At 38.2% G+C, this 22,007-nt stretch overlaps 1 protein-coding gene across 1 annotated transcript in view; it reads left to right on the top strand.

The window, feature by feature from the left end:
• rasgef1ba (RasGEF domain family, member 1Ba) overlaps nt 1-22,007 on the top strand; it is a 71,299-nt gene that overhangs the window by 12,244 nt on the left and 37,048 nt on the right. Inside the window, exons 3-4 of the mRNA XM_079606942.1 lie at nt 2,363-2,410; nt 12,065-12,115. Of these exons, the coding sequence (XP_079463068.1) occupies nt 2,363-2,410; nt 12,065-12,115 (99 nt within the window). The remainder of the gene's footprint in view (nt 1-2,362; nt 2,411-12,064; nt 12,116-22,007) is intronic.

The raw sequence follows: 22,007 nt of genomic DNA, 5'->3' as shown, positions 1-22,007 counted from the left end.
GCCTATTAGGTAAATAAAATGTAAGCTCTTGCGGAAAGGTTCATCATCTTTAATGGGTTGGAGCAGGTGTTGTTACCCCAGGCCCCATGTTTTGTCTACATCAGCTGAATAAATTTACTCTAGAGTCACAAAATCAACAGTTAATTGCTTTGTCCCATGGAGAGCGGTGGTCACTGGTTCAGGTCGGTGTTCAAATCTTTGGTTTAGATGCTCATTGAGTGAGGTTGTTAGAGTGGTGTGTGTTAAGAGAGACTATATGAGGTTCATTTTTGATTTTGTGAGGAGGCATAATTTTTTGAGTCAGTTAAGGTATTTTTGTGTGTGTTGATGCAGCTGCTGAAATTCAGGCTCTGAGCAGTAAAGGACTGCATACTGTTTATGAGCCTTGTCTTTGGAAAGAAAATCCAAGCTTGTTTGTCTTTACACGTCATGTTTGAAACGCGACTGTGGCGAGCAGGACGAGGTCGAGGGACGTGAGAGAGCGGAGCGAGATTAATGATGAGCGACACCTGCGCGACGCACCGGTCTCGGTCCGCTCTCTCACGTCCCTCGACCTCATCCTGCTCGCCACAGCGACATACAGGTTTCATCATATACTTACAAAAAAAAACACGCTCCTAAGGCTGGAATACTCTACAATATGAATTTTGTCTACCAATGTTGATAAAATTCAGAACCTGTCTGATGACTGAGGGCATGGCCCTCTAATGCCCCCTGAATACCCCTCATTAGCGCCGGCCCCGTTTGTCGTGTCGTGTAGTCTAGCCTTTAGGAACATAAAAACACATCATAAAACATAAATATATGATAATAGTCTTAAAAAATATCGCATTTAATTTTTCTCTTGCTCACTCACTGTCCCTCCGCTTATCCTCTCAAATTTTTGGGCCCGTTCTTAAAGATTCTAAGAATCCTCTCAGAAAACTTCTAATTTAGCTTAAAAACTTCTACGTTGGAGTCTTAGCTTCCGAGCGATTCGGGACCGATCTGAGAGCAACTCCGAGCAAGGAAAAGACAAAAACTTTCATCTTAGTGAGGAGGCGGGGCTGACCCCATTGCTATCTATGACACAATTGTTTGAAGACTGTGATTGGTTGGTTGTCCAAGAAGGAAAAAAAAGAGCGATATTAAGTATAGGGTCTACTCACACACACATTTTATATATATGTATATAAATCCTTTTTTTTTTTTACCATGCTGTTAATTTCCTATAAGGCATTTAATTGGCTTAGAATGTAAAAACTGTTCCACTCTTTCCAGTTACACTGATTGCTGTCTATTTAAGTGGTGGTTTGAATGTTGGTTTTAATGTAGCAAACATGGAATAAAAAACAAGAAGGATGAGAAAGCCCAACTGGACAGAGGAACAGTGTTTACTGTTAGCCCAGTTAGTGGATGAACACAAGGCCATCCTTAAAGGAAAATTCGGGCCGGGTGTCACAGCACGGGGCAAGAAGCAGACGTGGGAGCTTATAGCGGTTAATAATAAATTATTATCGGTTCATCCCCCCTGATTGTGCGCACCAGGAAAGTCTGCTATCATAAATGCAGTAGTTTGAGCCTGCAAGGTGGGAATGTCCAGTGTAAACGAAATGAACTGCAACACAATAAGATGTTCTGAAAGTGCTGTAATTGTTTGTGTGATCACTCTGCTTACAGAATGTTGTTACAGATCCAAATCATCACTGCTGCATTGTTGCATTTTCCCAGTTGCCAAATAACTCACTGTCTGCAACACATTTCTTCTCTCTCTTCGTCTTTCTGCCAAGCTTCTTAAAAGTCCTTGTCCATACTCCTAACAATTTTGACCTTAAGACCTCTTTTAAGGGTTAAGATGCTTTCTGAATTACTTTTTTCTTTACTAGGATTTTTTTATTTAATGTTAAGAGTAAATGCCCACATTTCTAAGAATTTTCTTAGAATTTCGTCAGGAGCTACTCTTTGCATTACATTTTTATATGAATATGGGCCCTGGATCCTTATGATACAGAAACCATTTAGTTAAGGAGTTTAAAAAGCTGCTGACACAAATTATTATTTCCGTGATCCGTATCCTGTTGAACCACACGTCCACTGCACAGAATATTGGAATGTTTAAGTTGAATTCTCCTGGAATAAACTGTGCTGTCAAGTTCTATAACGTTTTTTGATCAGAAGACCTTTGTGTGGTTGCCATGTTTGATTTGTGTTCACAATAGTCATGCAGTTTATAATACTGCCTTCTACAAATATTAGTTCAGATTATATTCACTGAAGTTCTCTGAAACTTTTAGAGACGTGAAAATTTTTTTTTAAGCTGTAGAAAAATGTGTCTCTGTGTTTGTACTAGAACAATAAATTATTTCTTTTTTTCCCTCAACAGTGCAGGAGTCAGCCACACATCGGACTGAGGCATGTCACCAAACAACGGGTATGTTCTCCATCTGTTTGCCTGTGTTATGTCTTGTATGGAACAGGAAGTATTGATTTTGGAGCTCAAGCTGCAGTTACCCTGAGGCAGGAAACATCAATGATATTTTCCCATCACTGCTTTTTGACAGCCAGACCATAAATATACCAAACATACGTTTATATACACTGTAACACACACCTCATTACTTGAATAGTGTTGTGAACTTATATAGTGTTTAATTTTAGGTGTAATGTGTTAAAATGGCAATACATCATTTTCATAATAAATCATTTCTAGATTTTTTTTTCTAACACATTATTAAAATAAAGAGGTAGTTCTGCCCTCCTGAACAGAGCAAAACTGTCATCAACATTAAAATGAGGGTGAAAACAAATGTATGTGTACTGTACATACCTTTTGTAAATCTAATGGAAATTTTGTAGTGCTTGTTTGTGTAAAATTTTTAACGATGTGCAATTTTCTGAGAAATCAAGCTATGAATGATTGATTTCTAGTCTTTGTAAAATGATGAGTATATATATAAAACAATCTTCATTTGTGTTTTGAAGATGAATCAAAGTGTTATGGGTTTGGAATGACATGAGGGTATAAGTAAATAATGACATTTTCCATTTTTGGGTGAAACGCACTTCAGGCTGAAATAAGAGTATTTTAATATAGAGAAAGGGAATTGGTTTTGTATGAAAGGAACATCTAATCAGTCAGTCTCATGACATCACCTGTCTAATGAAGAAGAAGGTCTTTTTTTTACACCTGTATGAACAGCATGACACCAAAGCACTCCATATAGCGAGACTGTAGCCTGATCCACTGTCCCTGCCCTTCAGACAATGCAGCAGTGATGGGGATCAGGCACAAGCTCTCCATCAAAGCCCAGAGCTCTTCCCTGTCCCCATTAACACAGGGACCTCGGTGGCCCCCGCACACTCCGCCATCAGCCCGGCACTGGAGGCGAGGCTTTGATCCTCGCGCGCATAGACAGTCACGGTCTTTCTGAAGAGTGCGTCTAGGAATGCTTAAACATGACTTTCATCTTCCCAAATTCAGATTCTCTTTTTGTCAGCATGTGCTCCACTTGTTCTCAAGGCAGTCGTGCCCAGGCTCAGCCGCACCCAAGGTCGACTGGGTTTATCTGACTCTTTGATACTATGAATTTGATGCCAATTTTTTTTTGAGACAAGCAGCTGAGTTCAGAAAGTCATCGTTGATGGGAATGCGGAGAATGGATCGTGTTGCAAAAGCTTTTGATGAGACTCACCTGACTTTTAGACTTGGTTCACAGAGCCAAATTGTAATAAAAGCACTTCATTAAAAAGTGACATGAAGGGGAATTTATGCAGTGAGAACTACCAGTGAAATCTGACGTTTAAAAAAAAAAAAAGAAGAAAGATTTTGTTTTTATGAAAGGTAAGACTGTGGCCCTGAGATGGCTGTATGAGACCAGCATTATGGGGGTCTCGTGTTTCATTGTGTGGTTTTCTATGATATCAAAAGGCTCCTTGGACTGCGCTTGTGTTTTTGGTTGCTCCCTTTCCCATATGAGCTCACTCCTTTTTTTTTCTTTTTTTTTTTTTTTTTATAAACCAGTGGAGGGTTAGCCTGCCCTATACTTGTATGATCAAAATATATTTTTCACTTCAAGAAAAAAAAGTGCTTTATTTTAATACCTGCATATTTTATACTTATGACAGGACCATGAAGTTAGATTACTAAAAAAAAGTATGATTTTATCTCCCTAGACAAAATGGGGGTTTGGACAATATCCGCATAAATATTTACTTTGTGACGACTTCACATTGGTTATGGGAGAACACAAATGATGAAAACATATTAAATATATAGGGACATACCAATTGAGCATGTCTGACTGTCACATGTACATACCATAAGTTTGGGGTCAGTGATGTTTTGTAATGTTTTTGAAAGAAGTCTCTATTGCCCACCAATGCTGCATTTATTTGATCCAAAATACAGTAAAATAGCAAAATTGTGAAATATTATAACAGATTAAAAATAACTGTTTTCTATTTGAATATATTTTACAACATAATTGATTCCAGTGAAAGTAAAGCTGAATTTTCAGCGTCATTACTCCAGTCTTCAGTGTCACATGATCATCCAGAAATAATTTGAATATGCTGATTTGGTGCTTAAGAGACATTTCTTATTATCTTTATTGAAACCAGTTGTGTTGCTTAATCTTTTTGTGGAAACCATGATTCTTTAATGGGAAAAAATGGGAAAAGATTCATGATTTGCAGTTGAGAGGATGAAAGGATAAAGCAAGCGTTTCAATCTCTGGGATTTGATTGATCAAATCTCTTTTCTTTATATTAATATACAGTAAGTGGATTATCTATAGGTCACGCCAGATGTGTTCCGCTCACATCTAAATGATAATACATTGCACTCAACTAATAAAGAGGTCAGAGGGCACATGATGGCAACTATAGCAGGGTTGCAAAGCAGTGCCTCTTCAAAAAACTGGGGGAGAACATAAAACATCACAAATATTATTACGGTTGTGAAGTTCAAATTTAAATGTAGTACCAACAGTACGCGATTGATGCACTGAATGTCATGTTGCATTCAAACTTGAAAATGTGATCTGTGAGGTTTTTTTTGTGAGCAATCGCATGAAATTAAAGGCACATCTCCGTATCCGTGACCATCATGACACCTGCGGTGTTTTGCGAGCTTTGATGATCCGAAAATATGTTGACTATACAGCTGAATATCAGTTGAAATTTGTTACTTTGTTTTTATAGTTATTATCTTGGAATAAATGTAAAAATTATGAGAAATTTACTTTGTTTAAACAAATAGACCAATAATTACATTAATAATGCAAAACTACAAAATCTAAATGTTTTGGTTGTTGTTTAATGTTTGTTTATTTCTTTAACCAGAAAAAGGTCAACATTTAAAGGTCCTGTTCTTCGTGATCCCATTTTTTAAACTTTAGCTATGTGTAATGTTGCTGTTAGAGCATAAATAGTACCTGTAAAATGTAAAACGGGGTGGTGATGGCGCAATGGATAAGACACATGTCTTTGGTGTGAGAGACCCGGGTTAGAATCCACTGTGAGACACCAATGTGTCCCTGAGCAAGACACTTAACCCCTAGTTGCTCCAGAGGCGTGCGACCTCTGACATATATAGCAATTGTAAGTCGCTTTGGATAAAAGCGTCAGCTAAATGAATAAATGTAAATGTAAATGTAAAATTATAAAGCTCAAAGTTCAATGCCAAGCCAGATATTTTATTTAACAGAAGTTCCTAAGCCTTTCAAAGCCTACAGCGAACAGCCGGTTTGAATATCCCTCTACTTCCTGCTTTAATGACGTCACTAGAACAGTTTTTTGACTAACCTCAGCCAACAGGAATACACAAAAAAGGGGGCGTGGTCTTGTCGCGCTCCTACAGAGAAGAGGAAGAGTTGCGTTTGTCGCCATGTCATCGAGACGCTGTTATTTTCATCCCGGAGTCAAATTACCTTTGTTTGGCCATGTTTACAATAACACTGAGCGCAGCGCATGCATCTCCACGTTATGGTAAGAGGCGTGACGTTTCCGGGCAACGTGCGCTAAGCTGCTGTCGAATCGCAACACAGGAACCACTGGCACAATCAGAACTCGTTACGTATTTCTGAAGAAGGGACTTCATAGAACAAGGAAGTCATCAGCCCGTTTTTAGGACCGTGAAAACAGCGGTACAAGTAAATTTTGTGAAAAATACTGTTTTTTTACACGCGAAACATGAACACATGTTATTTGCACACTGTAAACACAATCAAAGCTTAAAAAACACAGGAAAACCGGGACCTTTAAGTGTAACTGGATCATGATTTTACATAAAAAACAGTGAGGAGTTTGCCTCCTCATTTCAGATCCTCATTGCACGCCTGCCACGGCTCGTAGCAAGGATGACGGAGATGAAAGTAATTCAAACACTTTCTTTAATAAATGAAACCCAGGATACACGGGAACAGGTGAGACAGCGTGTGAAACACAAACAATATACTGGACAATAAACATAATACAAGGCAGGAACTAAATACACAGTGATGATTAACACAAACTACAGGCAGCTGTGAGGAAGGTGATCAGTGTCCATGGTAACAGATTAGTGGCGGGAAACACGATTGAGGAGGAATGAGAACAAACTGAAAGTCTATGAATGTAACATAATGGTGACAACGCCATTGCATTCTACTAGCTATATTAACATCCTTTATTAAAATGACAGCACGCGCAAAAAGCTATACATCACTAAAGTTTGCTAAACAAAGATAACTGCATTGTCCCGTCACTGGCACTTTGATTAACCTTAAAACAAAAGCATGTCTGCTTGGCCACATAAATCAGGCCTTCGCTCTACACAAACGTGCTATGCTGAGATGCTAAAAACAGGAAAGCTATTGATTTTCTCCTTTTTCATGTCACAAGGGCATGAGGATTTAACAGACCCTCATTATGCCACCACATGCAGTTGTGGTGTTTCACGCACGGATCTCTTCTCCAGCTGATTAAGAATGGGATGGCCAGCTTGATTAGCTTGCACAGAGCTCCTGCTGCCTTCACTTGATGTCTGCTGCTGCGGCCAGAGCTAAGATTAGCTACAGCAACCTGTGGTAACTGACCCATGTGAGATTCCCTGTCTGACCACTAGTATATGTGTTTGACTGGAACTAATTAGGATCTTAAAAATGTGCTTGCAGGAACGCATGTCGAGTGGCATCCGAGTACTCGCACAAAATTGCCTCTTTTTTGGGGGGGGTTGTAATTGTGATTACAAGACCACATAAAATGTATTATTAGTCCATATTGTATTAAACTAAGTTGTCTTAGTTGTATGTCTTCAACAGTTTAATGACGCATTCAACTTAATTAAACATTTTCACTGCAATAAAGTATAATCTACTTTACTAAATTAATCATTAAAATTGCTATAAATTATTATTATGTGCTGTGTTATTGTCTACACACATATACACTAAACCATCTTACTGACCCCAAACTTTTGAATGGTAATGTTTTTGAAAGAAATCTCTGCTCACCATGGCTGGATTTTTATTTATTTAAAATAAAATAGTGTAATATAGTGAACTATTCTTAGAATGACTTTTGTATTTTAACTTTTAAAATGCAATTTTTTAGTAATATATCTATTATTCAATTATTGTTATGCTTTCTTCTATATATTTATGCTTTCTTCAATATATTGTTTCCTGTCTAACACTGTAATTGTCTGTATGTAATGTCTGTTTACTGTAATACTTGGGAAATATTTGTCATATGTCTGCACAGCAGTTTCTTGAAGGAACCACATTTATTTTTCCTCCATTGCTCTGCAGTATGTTAAACATGACAGTAAAGCTGACTTTGACTTTGAACATGAGTATGTAAATGAGTTAAGAGTTACAGGAAATTTACAGTTACAGGAAATACAGCTGAAATGTTATGCTCATATAAGATATTACTGAGGAGGGATTCCAGAACTACGCTTTATATTTGTGCCTCTATTTTTGTATTTGTTTATCTTGTTCTTTTTTTTTATCACACACCTTATGTGTTTTCAATAGCAGCTGTTCTAAAGTGTGAGTTTGAGTTCCCCTGCTTTCACCCAACATAAGCACAACTGACCTCACTCTACACTAGGTCATACTAAGTTACAGTAAGCAGCTGAACTTATTTATTTTACTTCAAAAACAGCTCTCTAGAAGAGAGAGAGAGAGAACTGTCATATTTAGCAGCATGTATGGCAGAATCCAGCTATTTATTATGTGTTATGAATCGGGGCAGGGTCTGAAGACTATAGGGAACTTTAAACTACTCAAGCTACTCAAGTTTCGTAGCCCATATGGTGACAAAGCAAAATTGTTATACAATCATATTTTGTTAAAGTCCCCCTGTAGTCAATCATTTTATTCATTAAAACTCACCTTTGATCACAGAAATTACATATGTAAAAAAAAAAAAAAAATTCTTCATGCTTGAATGTAACTCTACACCAGGGATAGGCAACTCCGGTCCTGGAGGGCCACTGCCCTGCAGAGTTTAGCTCCAACCCTAATTAAACACACCTGAACAAGGCAATCGATGTTTTCAGGATTACTAGATAGATACAGGCGGCTGAGTTGTTATCAGGGCTGAAGCTAAACTCTGCAGGAAAGTGGCCCTCCAGGACCGGAGTTTCCTATCCCTGCTCTACACCCTTGCCTAATCTAGTATACACGGTTCTATTAATGTGCTATTTAGCCCCGCCTCCATTCACTCACACCAGCTCAGAGATCCACTCGTTGACGATCACATGTTGACGTGATTGGTTACAAGGTGGTTTTTGACATCAGAAATCATCAGACACCAGCGATTTCAAACCGTGATTTTGAGACTGTCTTTGGTTCACTGCAGTTTTTAAAGAGAAAATACTTAGCACTGGTGTTGCCTTATGAATTTGTACATGGTTTATCTTAAAGCATATTAAAAACACTAGACAAACAACATTACAAAACTTGATTTTCACCACAGGGGGACTTTAATCTAATTAAAAAATGCTTTAACATTTGCAATAATGTAAATAATATAAGCTTTGTCATCATCAGTGATCACAGATGTGTGTCATGGATTCTAGGGTTGTGTTTCTCTGTTTTTTAGGGGTTCCCAGATGGTGTGGTTGATAGTTGGGGAAACTTGTAGGAGTCACATCATCTCACGTGGCCATTGTAAGTGGGTGTTCTTGATGTGGTTTGTAGTCTTGCATTATGCCCACAGAAGACCCTTTTGAATGTTTTCTTACTGATGCCATTGTAGAAATACTATATTAAAGTGCACCTTTAAATGGGCCTGTTTCTGCTCTAAACACCAGGCTCTAGCACTTAGCTAATTTCACATGATTTTGGAAATATCTTCAGTTTGAGTGGCACGATTGCATTGCAAATTGAGGTTTGAATTCCAGAAGAGACACATCACTTCAGGTTGACCTGCCACTGCCAGACATCCTTCAGCTGTCTGCACTCAGACAGAGATTTATAAGTCAATGCTGAGCATCGATTCAGATCTGTCTGTCTAAAGTCTAAAAACAACTGGAGATCCATTCAGTTGAGAAATCTATCTTTGACCCTTTTTACTATTAATTCCATTCACATAGTATACAGTAAATTCCACCTCAGCCGACCAAGTTTGCTCAAGGTTCACATTGTTAAAAGCAATCACATAATTTATTTAAAACACACACCAGCTGTTTAATGCATTGGCTTATAGTTGTGCCTTATAAACTCATAAACAACCTGATGAGTTAAATTTATGGTTTGACAGTTTAATTGGCAGTTGAAGGGGGATGATTTCATGATGCTTGTCTTATTTGTCACTATATTTTCAGAGTTAATAGTCGATTCTTGAATTATAGGAAATGCAATTTTCATGAGATAACATGTAGGTGAGCGTCTGTTTTTCACACACAAGCACTGTGACAGAGAAGGCAATCATCTGTGTGATTAGAGGGGTCTGGTGCACCTGTGGCAGCAGCATGGATTCCCCCAGTGTTTCCATTAAAGCAGAAGCCTCAGTAGACACGGTTTGGCCCCGTCAGTGCCAGGGACCGATGTTCCAATGAGCAAACTGAGTGTGAAATGTCTGGTTTCTGGCACATGAGGATGCCAGGTTCCCGTTCTGCCCTTCAGACTGTGTTGTTTGCATGGTTGAAGATTATGAAGATTACCGGAAAACTTGAATCTTGCCTTAGAGCAGCCCCGGACATGCTTGGAAGTTGTTGAAGCAAACACAATGTGTTAAAGGCAAGTCCTCTAAGCATTAAGAGCCATGTTGGCCTGAAGTTAGTCCCTACACACATTTGTTAACACTTTGCAATAGGACTCTTTTTTTTAAAACATTCATACACTAGATATTATTAACTAATGAACCACAAATCTTCACAGCATTTATTAATTTAGATTAATGATCATTTATAAAAAATATAATTGTAACTAATATATTGGTATCATATAACTTATCAGTCAATACTAGAGATTTTTAATGTGTGGTATTGGTTGATATTTAATTGTTCATGCTCTTTTCCTCCTATTTTTGCAGTTGAATTACCTTTGCTGTTATAACTCCATTTCAGATCTAATCTTTAAAAACAAAATACAGTACAGTATGTATTGATTATTGTTATTTCATTGTTAGATATTGCATTAACCTGGTTTTAAAGTGTTACCATTTAATTCTGAGCTCAAAAATGTAGCATTAAAAACAGGATGTGGAACAGAAGACGGATTGTAATTAATAGGCCGATGAATGATTCAGCCCTCAGATTATACATGAGATCACATTCTCTCCAGCTGTGCCAAACTCCAAACATCCTTCTGATGAAGTCAACATGGATTACCTTTTTGACCCAGCCAACTACAATAAATGCAAGACAGGACTTGCAACTCAAGTAGTTTGCTGGGGAAGAAGGATTGTTAGTGTAGCCCATTATGATTCCAGCCGTTGTATTAGTGGAATGGTTTTAATTACATGCATGACTCGGTTTGCTGCCTATTCTGTCATTTTCTCATTCTCTGCCGGAGCCAGCGGGTGCTGTAACTCAGCACTGTTGTTTTGGTAATTGCTTTGGATCACTGACCGATGGACTTGCAGGGCGAGATGCACTCTGCCATGTTGTCTCATTTGTTATTTGAAGGTCTAGACTTTAATTAGCCAAACAAGCTTCTTTTTTCATCTGTCTATATTACAGTCACACAATTTCCATTTATCTTGACGTAGACACCTGCTCACACAAGTAATGAATTCCGCTCTTTTATTATAGTCATTATTCCTCAACCACAGTCATTAAATATCACCGGGGTTGTTGGATTTGAAGCGTCCTGCGTTCTGGACAACAGCCTCAGGAAACCTTGTACTGTGGAATATTACTCCACTGCAGTAACACCAGGATCAGTCTGATTTATTAATTATTCTCTCAAAGGTTGATGTTGGCCATAATGATTGCTTAATTATGAAACGGTTCAATAAAGCTCATAAAACAATCTCTCCGTCTTGCCAGTTTTATTATTATCTTGCCAGTTTTGCAATTTGTCATGTGTCAGTATCACGACACAATGCACTAAGCATGGGAAATGATTTAGATACTAGGATAGGGTCCATGATATTGTTTGGATGCCAGAATTGTCTGTAAAGTAAAAAATACTTGTGTGGTATCTGAAGAAAGTGCAAAATCTGATTAATAAATAATTATTCAAAGCTCAGTTAAAGGCAAACAATAATGCAATGGTCATTATGGACATTATAATTTTTTTTAAATTATATATTTTTTTTTACAAAAACAGGGAACTGTGTATTTGACTCACTATTTTCTCTCAAATCAGTCGAATCGGTCTTGTTCTAGTTTCAATGCTTTCCAGCGCTATGGCTAAAGGTGCTGGATGAGCCCTTACATAACTTGAGTTTTCAGTAACTAACTTTGTCTAATGACTTTGTGTCAGCTTCTAATCTGGCTTTGCTTATCTGTGAACCATCTGAATCATGTGATGTTTACATCCTCATTTAATGTAAAAGGAAACTTAAACTTGTTGCACTTTGCTCATGACCTGTGTGTCAACTTTTGTGTTCCTCTATTAATTGATTGATTGTCTTCTTTCTTCTGCAGCCTACCATATTTGGGACACTGATTGAAAAACCACTGGGGGATCACAATGCAGTAAGCAAATCATATGTTCTATATCCTGTGTGTATTAATGTTTGAAGAAAAAACGAGCGACAAATGATGTGGATAAAACATGATTTTGACACATTTAGCACTCATTCGGTTTCCTCAGTGTGTGTTATGTTTTCAGTTCACCAAGCATCTGGGCACTGCAACAAAACTTTTATTTATTTATTTGTACGGTCACTGATAATAGCTTTTCATTAACAAAGATACTTGTTTCTGTAAAGCAAAACAAAAGTTTCCCAATTTGCTTTATTGTTGGTCAGCCGCACCGATATTCAATCTTGACTAAACCACCTCAGACAGAGTTGAATCAGGAGGAGGAATGCAAAGCTTGCCAAGTAGCAAATGTACAGTTACTTATGGAGCCAAGTGCATGAGGTCACAGACAGCTACATTCTTTATTTATCAAAAATAATCAGTTTGTCATAACGGTTTGTCATGTTGCCCCTTAATGGGTTGTGATGTTCTGATATGTCATATGTGTGTAACAATGATGGCCAGGAGTAGTGCAGGATGTAAATCAAGACCCAGACGTGAACATTTGCACCACTTTTGTGTGTGGTGTTTACAAACCAAAAAAGTTTTGCCTTTAAATTTTTGCCTGCATTTTCATATGATTAATGATTATATACTTAATTTAATTGATGCAACCAAGTGGTTCATGTTCATTTAGGTTTATGTCCAGGGCTATGCAGCAGACGAACATTTACTCTTTGAGGCAACTCTCTTTGAGTCCTGAGGATACTCACAGTTGGAGATCATATTGTATTCAGTAAAGTTTTAGGCACCATGCATGCTTTCTCTGCCTAATGAAACCAGGGAGAATCCAACTTGCCCACAGACACACAGGAGGATCAAGGCCTAATATTATGCTAACGTATGCGTGTCGAACAATGGCTTTCTCCATGGACTGTGCACCAGAGTCAGTCCACACATGAGATCAGTGCAGAAGGCTTAACTCCAATGAGAGGAGCTTTAAGGATTAATGCAATTACAATGTGCCAAAACCAAATTGATTTTTTTGCAGTGCTTTTGTTCTCTGCAAACTTACGTTTTAAGATCTCTCATCCACCTTCTCTGCTCTAACGCATGGTCTGTTTGCTATAGGGATGAAGGCAGATCATGGGTGATTTGTTTAAAAAAAGAATGTCTTAAGAATGATTGTCTTTGGCCTTGTAGTTCACAGTGACCTTATATTCACCTTATGTGAGTGCAGGAATCAAACATTTTGACTTGATAAAGACAACATGGATTTTAAATTATTTTAGCTGTGACCTTTTACAACAGTTAGTTATGGTCCTCGAATTTCACTGGCTGTGTAATGCTTTAAGAGTCCAACATTAAACAATTTAATAATCAATTAAAAAGGAATTTATACCTGTATGATATTACGCTGTAACCACTTTGGACGAGCACCTGCGGGCACATTCTTCTGGTCAGACGCGGGAATTAATTCGACACGTGACGCTCACTATGCATTATGGGTATTCTCTAGCCGTTGAGCGTACATCGGTTTTGCACTCGTTATTGCAGTGCACTGTGATTGGTATGAGTGTACTTTATAATGTCCACTATGGTTTCGGACACAACTACAAATGACTGTCCCTTTAAATACTACCCTATTTAGGGGTATATAGAGGGCGATTTCGGACACAGCGAGTGGGTCATTTTTCCCCAAATTATTCATTCAAAAACACAGATTCATTCAGGAACTTTTTGTGCATTATTTGCTCAGTGGTTAATTTGGCTAATCCGCAGATTTTCCTGTGCCCTTCTTTAGAGCTATTTTCATTGGTGGAGCACAAATAGACAAAGTAACAGGCAATATTGTGCCTAAAATGTAAGTGTAAATGTTGTTTTTATTGTACTGTTGTATAAAAGCAATGTCAATATCGCCATATGCGGGTGGTCTGTTTTATTAGCACATCTGTGATTATGTGCGATCTCTGGTGACATCATAACAGCAGGATTGCAGATGTGAAATTGCCTAAATATATTTAGTGTTTTAGAATTGGTAGTGTATGAAAAAAATAGCTATGGTATAGGAATATTTTCAGCAGTTTATTGGTTGACTTAGTCTGTTTGTTGCTAAATGCACAACAGACCGGACAATGTCTGTTGTTGGTGCAAATGTTCTTTTTAAATTAATTAAAAAAATTTTTTTATAAATAAGAATCAGGTTGCACTTTATATACTCTACGTCACTTTTAATGTACTTGCCTACAAAAGTACTGAGTAGTGTAAGGTAACTACATAAGGTTCAGGGTTAGTAGTTAGTGGCATTACTAAGTGGCCTACTTAAGCCCCATTCACACAGCACTTTGAACCCGGCAAATTGCCGGAACGCCTTCTGTGTGAACGCAAACACGACCCGGGTTTAATGCCGGGATCGATGCCGGGTTGGGGACCTAGTAACATTGCCGTGTTCAGACCCGGAACGCGCGCTGTGTGAACAAAAGCCAGGACAAATGCCGTAAGGGGTGTGTCGTAGTGATGATGCACGAGCCTTCGCAATGTGGTAGTTATCGTGCGACTCTGTTACTCTGTTAGAAGAAAGTTTGTGTTCGTCATCGATACAAGAAAGAACGAAAAGATGTCTGCAAACTGGACTGAAGCAGAGACCCGAGAGCTCCTTGCAATCCGCGCCGAAGCTGAGATCGTTCGCCAGCTTTGTGGAACGGTACGTGATGCGTTAGTGTACGACCGAATCCGAAAAAAAATGATCGAGCGTGGTTTCTCGAGATCGAAAGCGCAGATCATAAGTAATTTCGACTTTTCGACTTCCGCTTTTCGACGCGTACCTTATACGTCACATCATAACGTCACGCGTCTATCCGGGACATACCCGGGTTGTGTGTGAACGCGCTCTCTGATTCCGGCAAATCACTGGCAGTGTGAATGAACCATTTTCAAACGAACCCGGGTCAAATCCCGGGTCACTTTATCCGTGTATTTTCCGGAATCTCTGTGTGAAAGGGGCTACACAGTAGTATGTTCATGCGAAACAGGACTGTAAAATAAAGTGCTACCAAGAATCACATGCACAATGGTCACAGCAAGTGCATCAGAAGCGATGGAAGATTTGTGCTGCATTAGTGTATCATGAGCATTTGACTGATGATTGACTAGCTGCCAGAGGTTGTTAATTTTGGTTGGTGTCCCATGACAGTGGCAGGGCAGCACGGCTGGAGCTCTGGAATTTTAATCAGTGTTTAGGAGTTCTGAGGGGGAGGTGTCTGATTCACTGGACCAGTTAAGGACAACACATCCGTACACAGTCTGAATAATACAGTAGTGACCACCAGCATGATGAGCTGAGCAAACTCGGCAACTGACAGTTCACTGTATGACAGGGAAGTTGGAGAGGGTCTTACAAGAAGTACCTTTTCATTTTATTATAAGACGTTAACATCATAATGTGTTTTAAAGAGGGATATATATATATATAGCTATATATATATATATATATATATATATATATTAGGGTTATAGTTTAATACATCTTACAATATTTGGTCTGTTGGACGTTCATCTGTCTATGATAGAAAGTTTATACTTTTTGACAAATCTCAAACTGTTTATTAAAATAGAATATTCCTGTTTTTTTGTTCCCCTCAGCTGTGTTTGTTTGCATGTTTTTTCTTCTTCCGTGAGTTTGATGCCCTGTGGGTCCTCGTATTCAGTAGGTTTTTCTAGGTCACTAGTAGCTAACGTCAAAAGCGTTTATTTGATGTCATGCGGCTGACTGCATTGCTATGGCAACAGGAAAAGCTTTTATGCCCACATGCATCCTTTGAAACAGTGTGTCTTCAAAAGAGGAGAAATCATTTTCAGGCAACATTGCATCATTGATAACACCTCTGTGGTTTATTTTAGGCATGTGTTAGTTTAACTAGTGATGTTTTTCTCATTACCTCTCATGTTGAACAGTTCTGTATTTCACATGAATCATAATTGTGCATGTTTGTGAGAATGTTTTTCATTTTGGTCAGGACTTCATATCTATTTTGACACAAATATGGAAGCTCATTTCTGCCACATAAGAACAAAATAATTATTTTTTAATCATAATTATTACATAACTCATGATATCAAAAGTAGAAATTGAGATACTAATAAAATATATAAAAAGTTGAAATTATGACACAACATGAAACATACAAAACATAACAAAACCTAATAGCAGATTTTATCACGTTACCAAGAAGCGTCAGCAATTTTATAAATGGCAGAATATATATAATGTAAAATACTCAGAAAGCTTTATTTAATGAAGTATCTGCCCATTTATTTTTTGTAGTAGGCAGACATACTATATGTCATGCATGCTTCAGCTGGTTGAGAGAAATCCAGGAGGATTATCATGGAGTCTGCCAGGCTTTGGTGCGCTGCCAACTGATGCAATGCCGCTCAGTCAATCTAACGATGATGCATTATGTAACGAGTCAGGACTTGTTATTAAGCCCTTCATTTGGTCTATGTATATAGCAGTGCTTCTCTCAAATCATGACCTAAAAGTGCTCTCTTCTAATGTACAGGGGGGAAAAAATAACAAAAGTACAACAACAAAAACAATGCTGAATGCAAATAATAGGATTCAACTAACCATACAGTAGTACATCATTTGGATAACTTGATCATGTTGTTGTTTTGTTGCAAATTCTGTCACTTGAAGTTAGACAAATAACATACCAACATCCTTTATGATAAATAATAATGTTTTCTTTGGGGTCAGTTATATAAATAAACAATTTAAACTACTGCTCAACTTTGGGGTTGGTAAGATTTATGTAAAAAGTAAACAGTAATATTGTGAAATATTATTTTTTTAAAAAGTTTTCAGCAGCCATAACTCCATTACTCAACATACTAATATGATCTGATTTGATGCTCAATAAATATGTATTATTATTATCAATTTTGAAAACATGTTTTGTGGAAATCGTGATGCAATTTTTTCATGATTCTTTGATGAATAGAAAGTTCAAAAGAACAGCATTTATTTTAAATCGAATTTGTAACAAATTATACAAATTATTATAGAAATATATATTATATGTAAAAAAAATGATATGTATATTAATAAATATATACATAAAATAAAGAAAGAATACATATTTTGTTACTTATGTATGATAAACACATTTGGTGTTGAATCTCAGAGTGAACATTCCTGTGGTAAGCTTCATGGAAGTTAAAGAGAGATGGAATATGAATAACCTATGAGCGTGCTTCAGATTTAATGCAAGCAGAATGAGGTACTTGAATGTCAAATGACCATCTGTCGCTTCAGCGCAATGTGATGAAGGAAAGCACACCAGTCTTTCTCTTGCTTATAAAGTGTTTGTCTTTTTAGAAGGGAGGTGGCATGCATTCTTAGCTTTTTAATCCCAAGGTCTGTATTTGAAGTTACCTAAAGTAACATTTCTGTGTTTTTCTATGTTTCCTTAACTCTTCTGCTGGAAGCATGTGCTCTTTTATTACTAACAGTGTTTTTACAGACAAAATGCAGTGCTCATTTTGGCCCACAGCCTTTATACAATAAAGTCAATTTATCTTCTCGTGAAAAAGATTTACGCGTCTGTCTCTGACAGCAAAGCTTTTGTATTAGTAGTGTTGGCACAAACACACTCTGCAGCAGATCACATCAGCGCAAAGATGCGTAAAAAGAGTAGAGTGTCTACACAGTGATTTGACCAACTCTGTGTCAAAGGAAAATAAATAAGAAGGCTTTAAATTTACACTGCGTTGACACTGTGAAACAAAGTGTTTGGTTTTGTGTGTGTGTGTGTGTGGGTGGTGGGGGGATGCGCCTACATGCAAGCTGCTCTGCTCGTAAACATAGGGCCAAGTGACCTTCCTCTGAGGATGTTTGTTTTCCAAGGAAAGGCTTTGATGACTAACTGACTCAGCGCTTTTGTACAGGCTGCGTTATGCCCGTGTTGGATGGGCTACCACAGCCCCCAGCTCCCCCTGCGATGAATTGATCCTGTTTGAACTGTAATAACAAACAACCTTTTGTATTTAATGACCTAGAACACTGTGACGCAGTGCATCTTTAATAATTTACATCTTTGTTCAAAATGCGTTAGTGTTTTGACAACAGAATTGAGGTCAGGGGATGAATGCAGTGTTCAATACATTTATTGCCAATGACACTTTCCAATGGAAAACTAGATCTATGTGATCTGTGACTCCAAGTCATTTTGAAGACAAAACACTTATGTTTATACATTTGACTGATGTTTTTATCCAAGCTGTACATATTTATCACTGTGTGTGTTATCTAGGAATTGAACCCATGACCCAAGCGCCACATTAGATGAAGTCTGGAAATTTCCTAACACAGCTTAGCAGTCCTGAAGCTCAGCGACACTATTGATCTTATGTGAAATGCCCTTCACGCAAGGAATGTCTAGGATTATCTATTAGACAGCTCACTGAATCTGTGAAGTGTGATTCTGTATGACACGCATTATCTTTCAATCTTTGATGGCTGCTCAAATCGCTCTTTGTTATATTATTTGCATGCCTCCAACCTCTTCCCACTTGCATGCAGCAATCCAGAAGGAAATGACTTTCGCTTAGAAACTTATGGCCCTGCCTTTAGAAATAACACCGGCCAAGATAGCATTGAACAGTTTAAGAGGATTAACTAAAATCTAAAGGGTTATTATCACATTGAACTATGTCATGAACCTGAGGCATAGACTTTCTAATTACAGTGGCCTCAAAAAGTTGGACACTTAACCCACACTTAAAAATACATGAATTTCATTGCATTGGGCAACAAAACGTGGAATCTTCTTAAACCAGGTGGCAAACAATTGATGCTAGAGCTTTTTCACACATAAAGCCACAATACTAACTTTGACAACATATTGTTTAATTATATATGTAAATCCTGCATAGTAGCAGTTCTGCACTAACCTGCAATTTTCATAATACTTTAACAGTTGGTGACAAATCCTCAGAGATCCAAAATCTAATGCCAGTGACTTGACAGCTGAGCGTGGGCATTTCACTGACGTTGGATGCGTCACATCTGCATAGACCATACTATTTGAATTCCTTATTGGTTGACTGTCCGGCAGATTGAACTGAGAAAGAAGTGAAACAGTTTTAAAAGTTAAATGATGTGGAATTCAATGCCTTTCTTTCCACATCGACTGGTTTCACCTGATGACTGTCACATGTCCATCAGATTCACTTGTAGCACATTATCATTCTACAAGCTCATAGGGAAACCCCTCACTCCCACTAGTTTTCAGGCTCCTAGAACCTGCATTCATTTAGCTGTCATGTGTCCGATTACATTGTTTCACAGAGAGAAATAGTAAATTTACCCTTGTGAAATCCCCACGTTCTCTTTTCATTTCCTCTTTCTTTGAATTCTAAGAGACTTAAAGTTGTAGATAATGAAGTCAACCAAATTTAGCTGTTAACCAGCAGATTGGAAACCTCGGGACATGGCATTATTGCATACATTTCTCTGTTGAGGGGAGAAAATAACTTTCCATGGCTCAAAATGTATCTGGATGAACTTCTGGGTGAACTTCTTGTATTGAGGAAAGCACTTTTAACAAGAGAAGATGCAATCTACATGGTTTATTCATGAATAATTTGCCTTAGAATTTGCAATATTGTGTATTAGAGTAGATAAACTGAGGTATGGCTTTACCTAACTAAGCAGTGTACGCTTTAGCCGAGACAATAATGGTATGTTTAGCCTGAAGGATTTATTAAAGGTTTCTTTTTTTAGATTCTTTGCCCTTTTCTTTTCAGTAAAAAGAGAAAGATTATGTTTTATTCATGCTGTACCGTAGCCTGTGGCAAGCTACGAATTTTTCGGTGAGATTAGATATGTTAAGTCATTTGTTAAATTGTTCAACAGGATAATAGGCTTCAAATTTGCATGCGAGCATTGCCTTTGATTGCTTCGTGTTTACAAATCTTTCAAAGACAAACTGTAAGTCTGCAGCAGCAGATAATCACTTTCTTCTCCTGTGGGTATGAAAAGCTGACCTGTATGGAAATGTGGACTTTGCATCCATTATTATTTTGGGAGTTTTCTCCTTCTTTAATTTGAAAGGCTTTTTAGGTCCTGTGTGGTGAAAAAAGGGAACAAATTAATTCTTTATTGTAAACAATTTGCCTCAACTATGTACACCGATGAGCCAAATCTTTATGACCACCAGCCTAATATGCTTTTGGTCTTTCAAAACAGTGCCGAGATGTCCTGTGGTATCTGGCACCAAGACTTAAACAGCTGATCCTTCAAGTCCTGTAGGTTTTGAGGTGGAGCTGCAGTGGATTGGACTTGTTGGTCCAGTCAGATTGAGATCTGGGGAACCTGGAGGCCAGGGCAACACCTTGAACTCTTCATCATGTTCCTCAAACCATTCTTGAACGATGTGTGTGCAGTGTGGCAGGTGCATTTTCCTGCTGAAAGAGGCCACTTCCACCAGGGAATATTGTCATAAAGGGGTGTACCTGGCCTGCAACAATGTGCGGCACGTGTCAAATTTAATTCCACATGACTGCTGACCAAGAGCAACCCACAAGCCTTCCCGTTTTAGTGATACTCTGACACAGACGCCTTGTCATAACATTTTGGCCCTTGTCAGAGTTGCTCACATCTAGATCACCTAGTTTTGAGTTCTTCATGGTTATGAACTGAGACCAATGTATGAAGAGTGTCCAGTTGGAGGACAGATATTTGTTCTTCCCTCAGGAGACTGTGACTTCAGATATGCAATCTTTCATCTCTGGTGTAGTTTGAGTGTCATGCTGAGACTGCGAATGTGATAAACTCCACCCACACAATAAAAAGTCCCTTATTTCCTGCTAAAATATTACGTTTGCATGATAGTACTGGGAGATGAAGAGAAGGCCCACATGTGAGATAAAATATGAATTTGAGTGTAATTGGTCTTGTGTGTAGACTCTAAGCAAAAACTATGACAGTTGAATTAAACTCGAAGTCAGACAAAGCATGCTCTCTGATACATCAAAGAAGAGGGTTAGAAGATATTGTCCCATCATCATCATCATCATCATCTACTATCGAGTGACAAATCAGATTTGTAGTTATTTTGCTGGGCTTAGCCAGTAAAAGTTTATTTTTGACCTTGTGAGAGACTCAAATGTATATGTTCACTTATAAGATGAAGAGAAAAAAAAACACCCCATTTGACTGAAAGGCACACATGTGACAAAACATTATGGGTAGTCATAAAAGGTGTCAGTTTCAATTACATTAAACTGACTGTGACTTCACATAAATTGATGTTTGAAGGAGATGAAGGTAATGGAGCTCCTGGGTCTCGTGAGGTTGTCATTTTATACAGCTTACAAATCATAGGACAAGGACATTTATTCTGTCCATATGTGAATGTCTGATGTCTGAAAAATATATATTTTTTCATTGCTCTCGATTTTTTCCCCTCCCAAAAATAAAAATTGTACTGATTTTGCATGAGATAGGCATAGGACAGGCGTAGCAGACCTGACTTTCCCTGTACACGCGTGAGTGTGTCAGTGTGTGATGGAAAGATGAAGAGAGAGCAGTCGAGCAGACGACTCTTCCCAAGGCAATAACAGTTCCCTCGGGTGTGTGAGTGAGAACAGAGAGGACAGGTGCAGGGGCCGACTGCGCTCTCAGCACTGTGACTAATGGAGCTGAGAGGCAGAGAACGGCAGAGACAAGAAGGAAATGATGAGAGGAGGATGACTGCGTGGTTGAAGGGGAGTTGAGTGACTTTGACTCGTGGGGAGTGTGTCTTTCACTCTACACCCTGCATGAAGTGACTCTCACTCCGTCAAGTGATGGGCAAATTACATTGTTACTGTAAATGAAATCTAGGACAGCATCCGTGGG

The sequence above is a fragment of the Phoxinus phoxinus genome (assembly GCF_949152265.1).
Source record: "Phoxinus phoxinus genome assembly, chromosome: 3".
Taxonomy (NCBI): domain Eukaryota; kingdom Metazoa; phylum Chordata; class Actinopteri; order Cypriniformes; family Leuciscidae; genus Phoxinus; species Phoxinus phoxinus.
Note: the sequence above shows the minus strand (reverse complement) of the source record. Positions and strands in the feature narration are given on the sequence as shown.